Source organism: Mandrillus leucophaeus, unplaced genomic scaffold (genome assembly GCF_000951045.1).
Source record: "Mandrillus leucophaeus isolate KB7577 unplaced genomic scaffold, Mleu.le_1.0 Scaffold442, whole genome shotgun sequence".
In the NCBI taxonomy this organism is placed as follows: domain Eukaryota; kingdom Metazoa; phylum Chordata; class Mammalia; order Primates; family Cercopithecidae; genus Mandrillus; species Mandrillus leucophaeus.
Genome location: NW_012104721.1, coordinates 1,943,622 through 1,961,455, shown reverse-complemented (window position 1 = coordinate 1,961,455; position 17,834 = coordinate 1,943,622). Strand labels below are relative to the sequence as shown.

Genomic DNA, 17,834 nt, shown 5'->3' with positions numbered 1-17,834 from the left:
CCAAAATGATGAAATCCCGTCTCTATTTAAAAAAAAAAAAAAAAAGTATGAAACCCCCGCAACATTATCCAGGCGTAGTGGCATGCACCTGTAATCCTAGCTACTTGGTAGACTGAGGCAGGAGAATCACTTGAACCTGGGAGGCAGAGGGTGCAGTGAGCCGAGATTGTGCCACTGCGCTCCAGCCTGGGTGACAGAGCAAGATTCCATCTCAAAAAAAAAAAAAAAGAATTTGGAATGTTTACAGAAAGCGCACTTCTTCTCTACATATCATGCAATTCGTTAGGGATTTTCCTCAAATTGATAAAAGTTAATTTCTGCCCTTTTAAATAAGTTTCTTTAATAAAAACAATTTCCATTTTGTAGGCCAAAGATCTGATATACAGAGTCATTTAAAAAAATATAACAACCTGACTAGGTGTGGTAGCTCACACCTCTAATCCTAGCACTTTAGAGGAGGCCAAGGCAGGCGGATCACTTGAGGCCAGGAGTTCGAGACCAGCCTGGGCAACATGGCAAAACCCCGTCTCTACTAAAAATACAAAAATTAGCTGAGTGTAGTGGCACATACCTGTAATCCCAGCTACTTGGGAGGCTGAGGCAGGAGAATCGCTTGAACCCAGGAGATGGAGGTTGCAGTGAGCCGAGATTGTGCCACTGTACTCCAGCCTGGGTGACAGAGTGAGACCCTGTCTCAAAAGAGAGTAAAAATATAACAACCTAGCCTGACTTTGTGTTAAATACTTTCCATACATTATCTACCTAAATCATCTCAACTTTTCCATGATAGAGTCATTATGTTCATCTGCAGATGAGGAAAGTTGGCTCTGAGGTTGGCCTAGGATCTTGGTTGGAGTTACCAAGTGTCAGAGCTGGAATTCTGAGTCAGATCTCCCTGCCCCGAGATCCTGAGTTCTTAACCACATCTGCCTCCTGCTTGTTTCTTCTGACAGTCCAACCATATGAATTCAGTATTATCATTCCCATTTATAGCTGAGAAAACTGAGGGCAAGCTGAAGTGACTTGTCTCACACCCCTCAGTGAGACCAGTGGTGGAACTGGGGTTTAATTGGACCCATGGCTTGTGCAGAGTTTCAAATCTCATGCAAGCTCTAGTCTTCCTCATCAGTTTGAGAGGGGGCACCTTTTCCTACTGGATATTGAGGCCATTGGAACAGACAGATTTTTTTTTTTTTTTTTTCTGGTGACTGGGCCCCAGAAGCATCCCCTGGGTTCTGGGGTAGGGAGGCTGAAGGCCTCCCCGCTACATGCAGAAAGTCACGACATGTTCCTTTGCTGAACTCTGTGAGTTCCAGCCCTTTTGGCCAGTCAATCCCATATGCTGCAGAGAGGTCTCTCTGGGCAGCTCAGATGTGGTTTGGGGCTGTTTGGGGGCAGTTTCTTATTTTCTTGAGATGCATTTCCCAGCAGTCCTCTGGGGCTCCCAGGACAAGTATCACAGTAGAAGGAGGCTTTTGAGGCACTGACATGAAATTGTCTAGAATTATTTTTTTGCTAATGATTTCTAAAAATGTGGAAAATAACCATTTTTTAAAATGTAGTTTCTTACTCTAGACTCTCGTATGGTCTCTTATCGTGTTCTGTTGTGGTAGGTACAATCCGATGGTTAATCAAGATTTGAGCCTGGGAGGAAAGCTTGCTGACTTCCCGTGGCCCAGGGTAGGAGGAAGCAGGCCTCCCCCAGGCTTAGGAAAGTGTTAGTTGCCACAGTGTTTCCTGAGGGCATTTGGTGGTTTCCACCAAAATTGAAAGTATGGGTACCCTCTGACGCAGCAATTCTGTTTGTGCCTAGAGAAACATGCACACATGTGAGGAGAGACAGATGAACAAGGATATTTGTAGTGGCATTTTTTTTTCCGAGGCAGAGTCTCGCTCTGTTGCCCAGGCTGGAGTGCAGTGGCATGATCTTGGCTCACTGCAACCTCCACCCCACCGGGTCAAGAGATTCCCCTGCCTCAGCCTCCTGAGTAGCTGGGACTACTGGTACGTGTCACCATACCTGGCTAATTTTTGTATTGTTTTGGTAGAGATGGGGTTTTGCCATGTTGGCCAGGCTGGTCTCAAACTCCTGACATAACTCAGGTGATCTGCCCACCTTGGCCTCCCAAAGTGTTGGAATTACAGGAGTGAGCCATTGCGCCTGACCAATTTTAATTAATTTGATTTAGAGATAGGGAGGGATCTTGCCCTGTCACTCAGGCTGGAGTGCAGTGGCATGATTGTAGCTCACTGCAGCCTCGAATGCCTAGGTTCAAGCGATCTTCCCATCTTGGCCTCTCAAAGTGTGAGGATTACAGGTGTGAGCCATGGCGTCCAGCCTGTATGAGTTTTGACAAACGTATACAGTCATTTAACCACCACCACAATCAAGATATGGAATATTTTTGTCACCCTAGAAAATTCCCGCCACTTCCAGGACCTGGCAACTACTCATCTAATTTCTGTCCACATAGGTCTATCTTCTTTAGAGGGTCATATCAATGGGCCCACGGAGGATGCACCCATTTGTTTCTGTCCCCCTTCATGTAGCGTGGTGCTTAGATTCATCCATGTTGTTGATGTGTTAGTAATTCATTCCTTTTCATTGCTGAAGAGTATTCCATTGTATGGATAGATGACTGTTTATCCATTTACCAGTTGCTGGACATTTGGGTTATTTCCAGGTTTTGGCAATTCTGAATAAAGCCAACAGAAACATTCTTATTTTAAAAAATGAAAAAGAGGCTGGGTGTGGTGGCTCACGGCTGTAATCCCGGCACTTTGGGAGGCTGAGGTGGGTGGATCACTTGAGCTCAGGAGTTCAAGACCAGCCTGGGCAACGTGGTGAAATCCCGTCTCTACTAAAAATACAAAATTAGCTGGGTGGGTGGCGAGTGCCTGTAGTCCCAGCTTCTCAGGAGGCTGAAGCAGGAGAATCGCTTGAACATGGGAGGTGGAGTGCAGTGAGTTGAGATTGTGCCACAGCACTCCAGCCTGGGCAATAGAGTAAGACTCTGTCTCAAAAAAATAGAAAAGTAAATTGAAAAAGACATGTATTTTCTGACAGGGACATATCTCCAAGTGAAAAAAGCAAATTCAGAATAGTATATAATATGATCACATTTTTGCTAAAAATAGATGGATGAATGAATGAAAACATTGTATCACATATTTTCTTCTCTATAAATTGAGGATAATAGTAGTACTCTCCTGACAAGGTATATTTGTTTGTTATCATTTTTGGAGATGGGGTCTTCCTTTGTCAAGAAGACTGGAGAAGTGCAGTGGCATGATCATAGCTCGCTGCCACCTCGGACTCCTGGGCTCAAGGGATCCTCTCACCTTAGCCTCCCGAGTAGCTGGGATTATAGGCATGAGCCACTGTGCCCGGCATCTGACAGTGTTATTGAAGGTTAAATAATGTGTGAGATGCCTAAAACAGTAACTAGAACATAATAAACAATATATGTTAACTATTTTTTTTTTTTGCCATTACAATAGACATTTATTTAAAGTAAAACATCTGCAGACCAAATAATTCTTAAAATTGTTTGTTTCAAGTATAACCATCTTCATAACAGCTGCATTCACAGACTTCAACTACATGATTACTTCTTTGCCCATTCTTCTCTTTCTTTTCTTTCCCGAATAACCTCTTTCAGATACGGTTCAAGGTAGAAATTTTCCTCTTCATATTTGGTCCACTGCTCTTTAGGCAAGATCTGATGCTTCAGGTTCAGGTCCAGTGCCCTCTTAATTCGAAACATCCTGTCATTATAAAGGTTCTCAGGAAGCCTTCTTACGGCTTCTTTTACATCTTCATCCTCGTACATTGTATCATCTCGCAATAACCCCAGTTTATTGAATCCTGCAGCATTGTAATACCATTTTCGAATACCACCCAGCCACTTGCCTGATGCTGAAACCGCCTGCCTGCCAGCCATTTTGACCAGAAAATCTATATGTTAACTATTATTATTATCATTATTATTTGAGATGGGGTCTCTGCCACCTAGGCTAGAGTGTAGTGGTACAATCATGGCTCACTGTAACTTTGAACCCATGGCCTCAAGTGATCCCCTGCTTTGGCCTCCCAAGTAATTGGGACTACAGGCACGTGCCACCACTCCTAGCTAATTTTTATTTTATTTATTTTTATTTTGAGACAGTCTCACTCTGTCACCCAGTCCGGAGTACAGTGGTGCAATCTCGGCTCACTGCAGCCTCTGCCTCCTGCCTTCAATTGATTCTCCTGCAACAGCCTCCCGAGTAGCTGGGATTACAGGTGTGGACCAACACGCCCAGCTAATTTTTGTATTTTCAGTAGAGACAGGGTTTCACCATGTTGACCAGGCTGGTCTTGAACTCCTGACCTCAAGTGATCCATCTGCCTCGGCGGCCTCCCAAGTAACTGAGACCACAGGCATGTGCCCTCACGCCCAGCTAATTTTTAATTTTTTATTTGTAGAGATGGGGTCTTGTTATGTTGCCCATGCTGATATTGCTATTATTTTAATAGCTCTTAGGTTACTGTTATAATTATTATATAAGTAAATATATAACCAAAATAATTACAGCTGTATAGCAGAAAGTAATATAATCCAAACTATTAGCAGGGGTTACTTTTGGAGAGTAGAAATGAAAGGAAAGGTAAACTTTTGCCCCCAAATTTTAACCACTTATGTTTAATTTTAATTTTTTTTTGAAGTGGAGTCTCCCTCTGTGACCCAGGCTGGAGTACAGTGGTGTGCTCTTGGCTTACTGCAACCTTTGTCTCCCAGGTTCAAGCAATTCTCCTGCCTCAGCTTCCCATGTAGCTGGATCACAGGTGTGTGCCACCATGGCCCAGAAAATTTTTGTATTTTTAATAGAGATGGGGTTTTGCCACGTTGCCCAGGCTGGTCTCGAACTCCTGAGCCCAAGTGATCCTCCTGCCTTGGCCTCCCAAAGTCTTGGGATTATAGGCGTGAGCCACCGTGTCGAGCCAAAAGTTGCTTTTTAAAGGTAGTTTGTTTGAAACTAGACTCCCAAAAATGTCCATATATTACTTTGGTTATGTTTTTTTTTTTTTCATTTTTATATGGAGATGGCATGTCACTTTGTTGCCCAGGCTGGTTTTGAACTCCTGGGCTCCAGCGTTCACCTGCCTTAGCCTTCCAAAAGTGCTGAGATTATAGGCGGGAACCACCATGCCTGGGCATAGCTATGTTTTTTAAGACTCTTATTCTCTCGCAACCTCTCCCGCAATGCCCTTTTTCATTTTGGATGTCGTTGCATTTTTGCATAGAATAGGTCATTTGCCCTATATAGACAGACTGTCTCACATTCTGGGTTTTGCTGATTACATCCTGTGGTCTCCTTCCCTTGTTTCTCTATTCCTCATATTTCCTGTATTTCGTACTTAGCACTTGTGACTTGTTTAGTCATGGTCATTGCCTTCATCAAGAAAACTTTCTGGAGGCGCTGTGAGCCTTCCAGTTCTTCACTACACGGGGCGCGTAGCCTGTTGTCCTACTTTTAGTGCTGAGACCAATAAGTATGTTCAGGTTTTAGTGCTAAGATTGATCAGTGGTTTCAGGTGGAGCTGCAGACTCCTCCATGGTGAAGTTCCCTCGACATCCTTTCATCGCGTGTTCTCAGTCCCCCAACCACTGTTTAAACACCAGGTGTCTTCTGTACTTTGATTATCATCATAGTCTTTGCATCAGGATACATAGCAATGATGGCAGGTTTCCAGTTGGGGCAAATTGTGAGACCCTGCCTCTAGAAAAAAAGAAAATAATACACTTCTGCTGTTCTTGATTATCAGCTTTAAACACTAGCACACTTTAACAAAAATAAACATTTAGGCTGGGTGCAGTGGCTCACACCTATAATCTGAGCACTTTGAGATGCCAAGGCAGGAGGACTGCTTGAGCCCAGGAGTTCAAGATCAGCCTGGGCAATGTAATGAGACCCCATCTCTACAAAAAATTAAAAAATTAGCCAAGTACAATGGCCTGCGCCTATAGTCCTAGCTACTTGGGAGGCTGAGGTTGGAGGATCGATTGAACCGAGGAGGTTGAGACTGTAGTGAGCTATGATCATATCACCGTGCCCGGCCTATTTCTATTTTTATTTATTATTTATTTATTTTTTTTGAGACGGAGTCTACTCTGTTGCCCAGGCTGGAGTGCAGTGGTGTGATCTCAGCTCACTGCAGCCTCTCCCTCCCTGGTTCAAGCAATTCTCCTGCCTCAGCCTCCCGAGTACCTGGGACTACAGGTGTGTGCCCCCATGCCTGGCTAATTTTTTGTATTTTTAGTAAAGACGAGGTTTCACCATGTCAACCAGGCTGGTCCCGAACTCCTGACCTTGAGTGATCTGCGCTTCTCGGCCTCCCAAAGCACTGGGATTACAGGCCTGAGGCACCATGCCTGGCCTACAATACATGTTTTTACAATATTTAGTATACTATATTTGTAACATTTATATATGCTAATCATATAGACCATATTACTCATGAAATATACAACATATAATTTATATTAAATAAATCTTACGTATTTGTATAAAATTATTTATATAGCATGTGTTCTATTGTATGCATAGTTCAGATTCCTGTATTTTATGTGGTACAAAATATAAAATATATGTAAATACAAAATGTATAAAAAGTATAGACATATTTTCTTTGTGGTTCTCCTGTTATGTATACATAGGTTAGAATCCTACATTTGAAATTTTTTTTTTTTTTTGAGATGGAGTCTCGCTCTGTCACCCGGGCTGGAGTGCAGTAGCGTGATCTCGGCTCACTGCAAGCTCTGCCTCCCGGGTTCACGCCATTCTCCTGCCTCAGCCTCCCGAGTAGCTGGGACTACAGGTGCCTGCCACCACGCCCGGCTAATTTTTTGTATTTTTAGTAGAGACGGGGTTTCACCGTGTTAGCCAGGATGGTCTCAATCTCCTGACCTCGTGATCCGCCCACCTCGGCCTCCCAAAGTGCTGGGATTACAAGCGTGAGCCACCGCGCCCGGCCAAGCCCAGCTAATTTTTTATATTTTTAGTAGAGACGGGGTTATGCCATGTTGGCCAGGCTGGTCTTGAACTCCTGACCTCAAGTGATCCACCCGCCTCTGCCTTCCAAAGTGCTAGGATTACAGGCGTGAGCCACGGCGCCCGGCCCTGGTATAGGTATTTTTGTTATTCCCATTTTCCTGATGAACCAACCGAGGCCTGGAAAAATTAAGGCCCCGAGTTTGTGGCATGAGTTCACTACGGAGTGTCTTGTGCACGTAGGAAATCGAGTCCTTCTCCATTTCTTGGGTGTTTTACTTCTTTCTGGAATCTTTGCATTTATTCTTACGATGTCCTGTTGGTTTTGAGCATTTTTTTGCAGCTCTAGAGGTGACTGGGGCGCGTGCGTTGGCTGTCGCAGCCCTGCAGCTCACACAAGGGCGTTTCTACACTTCTTCCCACAGAAGGATTTACTCCTCAGTGAAATTCCAAGCAGCACCGCCTCGCTGTGCTCCAGGAAGACGGGCGTGGAGAACGTGATGGCAAAGGAGATCTGCCAGAAGTACCTGGAGAAGGGTGCAGGGAGGCTTCCGGAGGACTGCGCCAAGGCCCTGGCCACGGCCGCCTGCCTGTGCCTGCGGAAGCGTAACATCAGCCTGCAGGAGGTGAGCCTCGCCCGCAGCAACCTCGCTGCCTGGGCGTGTGGGTCCACCTCATCGGGGACGGCCCCTTCACAGAGGCCTGGTGCACAAACCAGGGTTATGGCAAGCCGCAGAACCTCCTGGAGCTTGCATCAGCCAAGGGGCTGGGTAGGTAGGGATGGATAGTGCGAAGTCTGAGCAGGACAGGGGTATTGCAGGGCCTCAGGGTGCAGGACCAAATCCGGGGATGTTAATGAACTTGATGCACTCTGCGAATCGGCTTTATTCCCCCTTCTCTATAGACCCCTTCTTTCCTCCGTGCTCCCTGGAGGGAACGGATCTGCCCGCAGGTTTTAACGCAGAGAATGAGCCTCCACCCTGAGGCCCCCCGCAGAGGGAGGACCTGATTGGCTGAACTTGGGTCAGGTGTCTACCGCTTGGCCAATTAGGCATGGCGGGGCAGTCCAGTATGCAAACCTGGCTGCCCAGGGCTCCATCCCTGTATGGTGTTAGGGCCAGGTCCCAAAGAAAGGGAGCGTGCTCAGCCCATGCACTAGGCGGATGTCCTAGAAGGCAGCCACTACACCGTGTAAGACGTTTTTCTGGACATGAGAAGTAGCCGTGGCTTCCATGGTAAAAGGTAATCGAGAGACTACTGCTTGGTCTTTTTTTTTTTTTTTTTTTTTTTTTTTTGAGACAGAGTCTCCCTTTGTCGCCCAGGCTGGAATGCAGTGGCGCTATCTCCAACCTCTGCCTCCCGGGTTCAAGTGATTCTCTTGCCTCAGCCTCCCGAGTATCTTGAATTACAGGCATGAGCCACTGCGTCTGGCCATTGCTTGCTTGGTCTTTCTAAGGACAAAATCTCCACTGGCCACGAGGAACCTTAGAAATCATCTAGCAGAGTGATTTGCAAGTGGTGTTGGGCACAGAGGGGCTCCTTGAGAATATCTCAGGAATTGCTGTTGGCAGCAAGAGGGGTTGGGGGAGGTGCAGGCCCCCAATTGTGACTCGGACCAGACACCCACTTTGACTTCTCTCAGTTACTATATTGGGTTCTCTGGAAAGGGTTTGGTAGCTGAAAAAAATCTTCAAAAACCACTGCTGTAGCCCAAGCCTCCCATTTTACAGAAGGGCAAGGGCCAGAGAGGAGAAGATGAGGCCAGAGAATTTGTTTCTGTCAGAGCTCTCTGGACTCCCAGTTCAGCCCTATGTCCATCGTCTTGCACTGTCACGTGGCAGGAGCTGGAGGCTTCAGTCTTTGTTCTCAGCCTTTGCTAGCACAGATGTCCCCCGAGTGTCCATGTGCCACGATGTTCAGTCATTCATTCCGTAGTTGTACACTAGGGCCAGGGGACACATCTGTTTGGGAACAAGGCAGACCCAGCTTCACTCTCCTGGAACTCATGGACATTGTATAGTAATTGTCTGTGTGGTGAGCGCCAGGACAGTGTATGACGAGGACCCCACCCTGTTGACCTTCCTGAGGAAGGGGTGTTTAAGCACATGAAGAGCAATCCAGGCAGAAGGAACACCCTGCAGGTGGCTTGAGCCGAGAGAGAGCTCAGCACGTTCAAGGGCTTGGAAGAAGGTCCGAAGGGCTAGAATACAACACATGGGGCACAGAGGCTTGTGTTGGGTGTGTCGAGGAAGGAGTTGTCCAATGATAGAGGGCTTTGTAGGCACAGTAAGGATTTTTGCAGAGCCGCTAAGGTTTTTTTTTGTTGTTGTTTTTTGACAGAATCTCACTCTTTCGCCCAGGCTGGAGTGCAGTGGTGCAATCTCGGCTCACTGCAACCTCCACTTCCCAGGTTCAAGTAATTCTCCTGCCTCAGCCTCCTGAGTAGCTGAGATTGCAGGTGTGTGCCACCACACCCAGCTAATTTTTGTATTTTTAGTGGAGACGGGGTTTCACTATGTTGGCTAAGCTGGTCTTGAACTCCTGACCTCAGGTGATTCACCTGCCTCGGCCTCCCAAAGTGCTGGGATTACGGATGTGAGCCACTGTGCCCAGCCTCACTAGGGTTTTAAGCAGAGGCAGAACATAATCAGATTTATATTCTAAAAAGTTCTGTCTCCTTCAACCAATTATTATTTCAGTAAGACTTTCATCCTTTTATTCATTCCATTATTTTGTTCAATGTGTCACTTAATGTGCAGGTGAAACTGCTATAACAAGGAGACTGCAAAATGCAGTGGTGTAAATGAGATAGACGTTTATTCTCTTTAGTGTAACAGTTTGAATTTACACAGTCCAGTGCTAATGTGGCAGTGCCACGGTATTGGGGACCCAGGCTCCTTCTATATTTTTTGTCTGCTATCCTTACCATGTGGCTTCCATTTCAGGATTTAAGATGGCTGCTGTTCTCAGGCCATCACACCTGCATTCCAGCCACTGAAAGAGGGTTAAAAGGAAAAGGTGGACGCACTCCCTTTCTTTTAAAGATATAACCTGGAAATGTATCACTTTTTCTCACATAATGGAGAGCAGAACCTAGTCACACGGCCACACCTAGCTACAAGGAAATGCGGTCTTTAGATTGGCAAATATTTATTGGGCATCTACTGTGAAGATTTATCTCAAGAAGTAACATGTGACCTGGGCCTTGAAGGATGAGATGTTTGCCATGTAAAATAAAGGGGATAGGGTGCTTTCAGTGTAAGAAGAGGTAGGAGATGGCCTTTGCAGTACATCACAACCAAGCTAGGAAGATGAGAGAACAGCTGGGTCAGGGACTGAAAGATAAGCAAGGCTGGGTTTGGTGGTCACCTGTGCCATTTACTGGATTGGCTGGGTGGCTTTAGGCAGGGAACTTAACTTTTCCGATCTTTTAATTTTTTATCTATAAAAACTCATGCATTGTGTATGAAATGGATACATTAGTATACTGAATTTTTTGCAAGGCACTGAGGAGATGAGATTTGTCATTGTTATTATGGGTATAAGGGTATGTATGTGTATGTAACTGTGTGTGTGCTCTGTGTGTGTGTGTGAAGAAGAAACATTCCTTCCTTGCTTCCCTCCAATTTTCCTAACCTTCCTAAACCTTCCAGGGCAACATCTATATTATTTGTGCTTTTTTTTATTGAAAGTGTTAGGAACTTAACCTCTTACACACACACACACACACGTGCATGTGCACACATACAGACATAGGGAGAGGGGAAGAATATGAATGAGTGAATTAGTGAATGAATGAACTTAGTGTCTCATTTAACCAGACAGGAGAGAGGACAGGCATTGCTCTGGTTTCAGGGAAGTTAGACCCAGGATGTCAAACACCAAAGGTACAGCCATTGTGTCTCTGTGTCTGTGGCTCTCTCTCCATTGCTTGCCTCTGCTTTACTCTGTGTTGAGCTTTCATTTTCCCCTACTGTAAATGGGTTTTCTGGGTGTGGTGGGGCGTCTGGTTCTACCACGAGAAAGGAAAGGCTGGAGGTCTTTCCCCAATAAGCTCTAGGTGGCAAAGTTTCAGGGAAGGATTCTGGTTGTCCGCCTTGGATCACAGGCACAAATCTAGACTAATCCCTATGGCCAGAGGAGTGCGGTACTATGATCGGCCCATGCTGGGTCCTGCTGTCTCATCTATGGCAGGGCAGTGGGTGGGCAAGTGCAGGTCTTTTGAAAGGAAGGGTGCGGTTTTTTCAGACAAAGCAACCAGCATTAGGTTCTTCAGTCTGCTCCCCGCCCCCTCTCTGCTGGGAGGCCAGATGTTAGCATTTTTATTTCCAAGAGAATTCTTGATGAGCTCCTTTCTCCCTCTTCTCCCAAAGGTGCGTGGCTCTGTGGCTGCTGTGGAAGAGCGACTCCGAGGCTGGGAGACGTTGCTCCCTTGGAGTGGGCTTTCTGAGGGTACAGGCTCTTCTTCCAACATCCCAGAGGAAACAGACGACGTTGACAATTCCAACCTTGATGCCTCCTCCTCCGCGAGTGTGGCACCCTGGGCGGGACCTGCCACCTCACTTCTCCCCACAGAGAATGGCGAAGGAAGGCTGCAGGTCATCATGGGAAGGGAGGCCGACTCCTCCTCTGAGGCCTGCGTTGGCCCGGAGCCTCCTAAGGATGGTAAGCCGGCCGGAGGTCAGAGTGCATATAGATGCTCATGTGTATGTCCCCAACTTCAGCCCATCATTTTTTCTTTCTGTTGCCCTCATTCACTCCTTCATTTGGTTATTCAGCCATTCACCAACCAGCCAGTTTTTCACAGAGAAATCTGGGAGGCATCCTTGACACCTCCCTCTCCCTGCCCTGGACTGTGTCCAGTTAATCATCCAGTCCTGTCCATTTGCCTCCTAAATCTCTCTCACCTTCATTTACTTCTCTGCATTCTCCCTTTGTCTGAGCTCCTGTCCTCAGGGGACTGCATAGCTTCCCTGAGTCCTCCTCCATCCACCCGGGCCCCTCCCTCACCAGGTCCTTCTCCAGGAGCCAGCCAGAGTAGCTTTTAAAAACACAGCGTGGGCCAGGCGAGGTGGCTCACACCTGTAACCCCAGCACTTTTGGAAGCCAAGGCGGGTGGATCACCTGAGGTCAGGAGATCGAGACCAGCCTGGCCAACATGGCGAAACCCTGTCTCTACTAAAAATACAAAAAAATTAGCTGGGCATGGTGGCACGTGCCTGTAATCCCAGGTACTTGGGAGGCTGAGGCAAGAGAATTGCTTGAACCTGGAAGGCAGAGGTTGCAGTGAGCCCAGATTGTGCCACTGCACTTCAGCCTGGGCAACAGAACGAGACTCCGTCTCAAAAAAAGAAAAAACAAAACAAAACAAAAAACACAATGCATGTCATCCCTCATTTAAAGTCCTCAAGGCCCCGTGTGGTCTCTTCCTGTCTGCCTCTCCTCTCAACACAAACACCATCCTCACCAGTCACTTCTAAAGATATCTTCCAGGCTGGGTGCGGTGGCTCACGCCTGTAATCCCAGCACTTCGGGAGGCTGGGGTGGGCGGATCACCTGAGGTCAGGAGTTCAAGACCAGCTTGGCCAACTTGGTGAAACCCTGTCTCTACTAAAAATACAAAAATTAGCTGGGCGTGGTGGTGTGTGCCTGTAGTCCCAGCTACTTGGGAGGCTGAGGCATGAGAATTGCTTGAACCCGGGAGGTGGAGGTTGCAGTGAACCGAGATCACACCACTGCACTCCAGCCTGGGTGACAGAGGAAGACTCTGTCTCGGGGGGAAAAAAAAAAAAAAAGATACCTTCCATTCCTGCCACTCAGGTCCAAGGATACCAAGTTTCTTTCTGAAATAAAAAATTAGGAAAGTCCCCCCTGCCATTTTTTTTTTTTTGAGATGGAGTTTCGCTCTTGTTGCCCGGGCTGGAGTGCAATGGCATGATCTCAGCTCACTGCAACCTCCACCTCCCGCATTCAAGCGATTCTCCTACCTCAGCCTCCTGAGTAGCTGGGATTACAGGCATGCGCCACCACGCCTGGCTAATTTTGTATTTTTAGTAGAGACGGGGTTTCTCCATGTTGGTCAGGCTAGTCTCGAACTCCCGACCTCAGTTGATCCGCCCACCTTGGCCTCCCAAAGTGCTAGGATTATAGGCGTGAGCCACTGCGCCTGGCCAGGAAGGCCCTTTCAAAGCAGTGTCCCTGTCCCTTAGTAAACATGGTTCAATGAATGTCCCACGCTCTGACCACTCCTGTTTCTCCTTTTACTCCTCCTGCCATGGGGAGGGAGAGGAAGAAGAAAGACAGGATGTGAGCATTTTTTCTCACTCCACCCTCCCACCCCTCAGCATCATAAAGAGGAGCAGGGAAACCCTCTCCTTTCTGTAAGGTCAGGGTAGGTTGCTGGGCTTCCTGCAAAGGCAGAGGAGATGAAAATGCTCATTACAGCCGGGTGCAGTGGCTCATGCCTGTAATCCTAGTAATTTGGGAGGACGAGGTGGGCAGATTGCTTGAGCCCAGGAATTTAAAGATCAGCCTGGGCAACATGGTGAAAACCTACCTCTACAAAAGATGCAAAAATTAGCCAGGTGTGGCCAGCCAGGCATGGTGACTCACACCTGTAATCCCAGCACTTTGGGAGGCCGAGGTGGGTGGATCACCTGAGGTCAGGAGTTCGAGACTAGCCTGGCCAATGTCGTGAAACCCTGTCTCTACTAAAAATACAGGAAAAAAAAAAAAAAGGCCAGGCCTAGTGGCTCACACCTGTAATTCCAACACTTTGGGAGGCTGAGGTGGGTGGATCACGAGGTCAGGAGATCGAGACCATCCTGGCTAAGACACTGAAACCCCATCTCTACTAAAAATACAAAAAATTAGCTGGGTGTGGTGGTGGGCGCCTGTAATCCCAGGTACTCGGGAAGCTAAGTCAGGAGAATTGCTTGAACCCAGGAGGCAGATGTTGCAGTGAGCCGAGATCGAGCCACGGCACTCCAGCCTGGGCAACAGAGTGAGACTCCATCTCAAAAAATAATAAATAAATAGGTCGTTTGCCGTGGCTCACAGGCCGGGCGTGATGGCTCATGCCTGTCTGTAATCCTAGCACTTTGGGAGGCCAAGGCGGGTGGATTGCCTGAGCTCAGGAGTTCAAGACCACTCTGGGCAACATGGTGAAACCCCTTCTCTACTAAAATACAAAAAAACTAACTGTGTGTGTTGCCCAGCCTGGGCGACAGAGTGAGACTCCATCTCAAAAAAAAAAAAAAGTAGCCAGGTGTGGTTGTGTACACTTGTAGTCCCTGCCTCTCAGGAGACTGAGGTGGGAGGATCACCTGAACCTGTGAGGTCAAGGTTGCCTTGAGCTGAAATGGTGCCATCGCACTCCAGCCTGGGCAACAGAGTGAGACCCTGTCTCAATTAAAAAAAAGAAAGAAAGAAAAAAGAGAAAAAAGAAAAGAAATGCTCATTACACTCAGGTCCTGATTCAGAAATCTGAGTTAAGTGAATCTAAGAATTAAAATAATGGTAATTTTCATTCAAGTTGCTCTTGTTTGCTTTCTGTTGGACATCAGCTACAGAGACTTCGTGGCAAATTGAGATCAATGAGGCCAAAAGGAAACTGATGGAGAATATTCTGCTCTACAAAGAGGAGAAACTGGACAGCATTGAGCTCTTTGGCCCCTGATGACTGGAACACAGCTGAGGACCCTTGTCCTCAGTTGGAACGATGAGCATCAGATCAAGAAAAAGGTCTGAGGCAGAATCCAAGATCTACCAGGAAACACACAACAAAACATCAGCTGTCATGGGTGGGAGGGAAACTTCATTTCACTGGAATGAGTTGGGAGAGAAGGGCCCTCAGCTTTCAGAGACACAAAAATCCATGAAATCTCTTCCTTTCTGGGCTTTGTTAGTCAGAGCAGGGGATCAGAGGAGACTGAAGCAGAAACCCTGTACATGGGCCCAGGATGTGGTTGATTTTGTGGTTCCGGGGAGTGTGTGATGATAACCACCCCAGCAGATTCCATTACCTCAGCAGCTCTTGTTCCCCTACCACTGGCAGTTCTGCAATGCCATAGCATTTTCCAGAGCTAAGATCTCTGGATCGTATTTGCTGACAGCCTGCAAGCTTGCATGCTCTGAAAGACTTTTTTAGTTTTTATTTTTATTTTTTTGTAAAGATGGGGTCTCGCTATATTGTCCAGGCTGGTCTTGAAGTCCTGGGCTCAAGCAATCCTCCCACCTCAGACTCCCAAAGTGCTGGAATTACAGTTGGGAGCCACCGTACCTGGCCTGAAAGACTTTCAACTTGTGTCTCAGTGGAGTTCTTGACTCATCTCTCTGGGTCTCAGGTTCTACAAATGTCAGACACCTGGCGAAGAGGTCTGCAGGCCTTCCACTGCCTGTACTAGAAATCTTGCAACTCACATATTTATTCATTCACTGCCTGGCACCTTTATCTTCCCATCCCACTAATGTTAGTATTTTTTAATGGAGCTTTTATTTTGAGAATATGAGAATTTGTAAAAACAAAACAAAACGAAACAAAACAAACCCCACATATTCTCAAAATAAAAGCTCCGTTAAAAAATACTGTCACCTGGGTCATTCTGTCACCCAGGCCACTCTGTCACCCAGGCTGGAGTGCAGTGGCACGATCTCAGCTCACTGCAACCTCTGCCTCTAAGGTTCAAGCAATTCTCCTGCCTCAGCCTCCCGAGTAGATGGGACTATAGGCACTTGCCGCTACGCCTGGCTAATTTTTGTATTTTTAGTAGAGTCGGGGTTTCACCATATTGGCCATATTGGCTGGTCTCGAACTACTGACCTTGTGATCTGCCCACCTTGGCCTATGAAAGTGTTGGGATTACAGGCTTGAGCTACCATGCCTGGCTGAGAATATGTGTTATTTATGGCTGGATGATGAAGAATCAGGAGAATGTATTTCATGTCTGATTCTGCTGCTAATTAAGTCAATTTAATTTTTGGGACCTCAGTTTCTTTGTAAGTAAGATAACACCTGCTTGTTCTTCATCCCTGGGCTGTTGGGAGGAACAGATGAGACAGTGGCTATAGAAGCGCTTGGAAAATGCACTTGTCCTGTTTCGTAAAATAAAAAAGGTATTAAATGTGTATTTCTGCCATGTACCTAATGATTATTCAGTGAGTATATATCTGAAAAGGCATGTTGCAAATATTTTTGTGAAACAGATGCTATTTTAAATTCACTGGGAGAAATGTCCTATTTAAAGTAATTCTATAGTAATTTCTTTTTATATAATAAAAATATGTTTGTAAAGTCAACAGACAACTTGTAATCAGTTTGTGTCTGGAAGAATTTGTTTAGAGAAGGCACTCTGCATCCTTGAGAATGGGGTAGCCAAGAGCTAGGATCCTGGCTCTTACTGTTGACTGTTAATAGCTGCATGACCTTGGGCCCAGTTAGGGAGTTACCCTGAGGCTCTTGTTTCCTCATCTGTACAATGGGAAAAAGAAAAAGTACCCATCGCGTGGGGCTGTTGTCGGGTGGGTCCTGCGTGGTGAAAGCATTTAGCAGCTCCCCAGTAAGGAGAGCTTTGGCTTGATGTGTGATGTAGCTGAGCTGGATCCCAGTCCAGATGGACAGTCATCTATATAGACAGCCCTGTCTTCAGCTCTGGTATCTGTGAGGATTCAAGGTGAACGTGCATTTTGTGCCCCAAATGGGACCTGGCCTGTTGCGAACACCTTACAATTATAAGCAGGGTGTTTCCAGGGCTGTTTGAGCAATAGAGGGCTGACACCAATAGGTTCCTGGTTATCCAGATATACTTATATTTCTAGAGTAGGATTTTATGTATTTTTGGAGACGTCAGTGAATCCCCTTGGGACTTGGATGAAAGCTCTAGACCTCTGCTACATACAGACATACATACATATGCATTCTGAGTACTTGAATTCCAGACCTTCACGGGCACCATGGTGTCTTTTCGTGGATCCCCCATAGGGAAGCCCTGAATTATTATTTTTTTTTAGGTTAATAGAGGATTTAAAAACCCAAACAGTACAAAGTTTCCATGGTGAGAAGGCAGGCTTTTTCTCAATGGGATCTTAGTCTCCAGTTTCTTCCCAAAGGCAACCACTGTCACTAGGTTGGAGTATCCTTCCAGAGGTGATGGAAAACAGAGGTGATGCTCAACTTAATTAGTCATCAGGGAAATGCAAATCAAAACCTCTCTGAGATGCCACTTCACATTCACTAGGATAGCTATAATAAAAAAGACAAAAACAAGTGTTGGCCGTGATGTGGAGAAACTGGAGCCACACACACTGTTGGTGGGAATTGAAAATGGTGAGCACTTTGGAAAACAGTTTGGCACTTCCTCAAAAGGTAAAAGAGTTTCCATATGACCTAGCAATTCTACCCCTAGGTGTCTACCCAAGAGAAATGAAAACATGTCCACACAAAGGCCTCCATACCAGTGTTTATAACAGCATGAATCATAATAGCCAAAAAATAGAAACAACCCAAATATTCATCAACTGATGAGTGGATAAATGAAATGTGGTCTATTCATAAAATGGAATATTCAGCCATAGAAAAGAATTAAGTGCTTGTGAAAAGTAAAGTAGAGGTTCCTCTTCAAAGACTTTCCTCCCTGTCTAATTAGGAATAAATAGTAACTTCTCTTAGAAGCAAAATTTATTCAAAGACCTGTGCTAACATTCTTAAATATCTGCCAGCCATACTAAAGAAATCAATGTACTTTATGTTCTTAGCTCCCACAATTTAGCCTAAATATTTGCCCTGGCATGGTTATACTGGT

The 17,834-nt window shown here is 46.2% G+C and overlaps 1 protein-coding gene and 1 pseudogene across 2 annotated transcripts in view; one reads left to right on the top strand and one right to left on the bottom strand.

Moving 5' to 3' along the window:
- Positions 1 to 15,063, top strand: part of IRAK2 (interleukin-1 receptor-associated kinase 2) — an 88,242-nt gene extending 73,179 nt beyond the window's left edge. Inside the window, exons 11-13 of the mRNA XM_011994134.1 lie at positions 7,461 to 7,661; positions 11,409 to 11,700; positions 14,601 to 15,063. Coding sequence (XP_011849524.1) covers positions 7,461 to 7,661; positions 11,409 to 11,700; positions 14,601 to 14,713 — 606 coding nt within the window. The 3' untranslated portion in view covers positions 14,714 to 15,063. The remainder of the gene's footprint in view (positions 1 to 7,460; positions 7,662 to 11,408; positions 11,701 to 14,600) is intronic.
- On the bottom strand, positions 3,488 to 3,953 carry LOC105549537 (annotated as a pseudogene). Its single transcript, XR_001007556.1, has one exon. The product of XR_001007556.1 is annotated as a cytochrome b-c1 complex subunit 7 pseudogene (transcript).
- Positions 15,064 to 17,834: the final 2,771 nt, after the last annotated feature.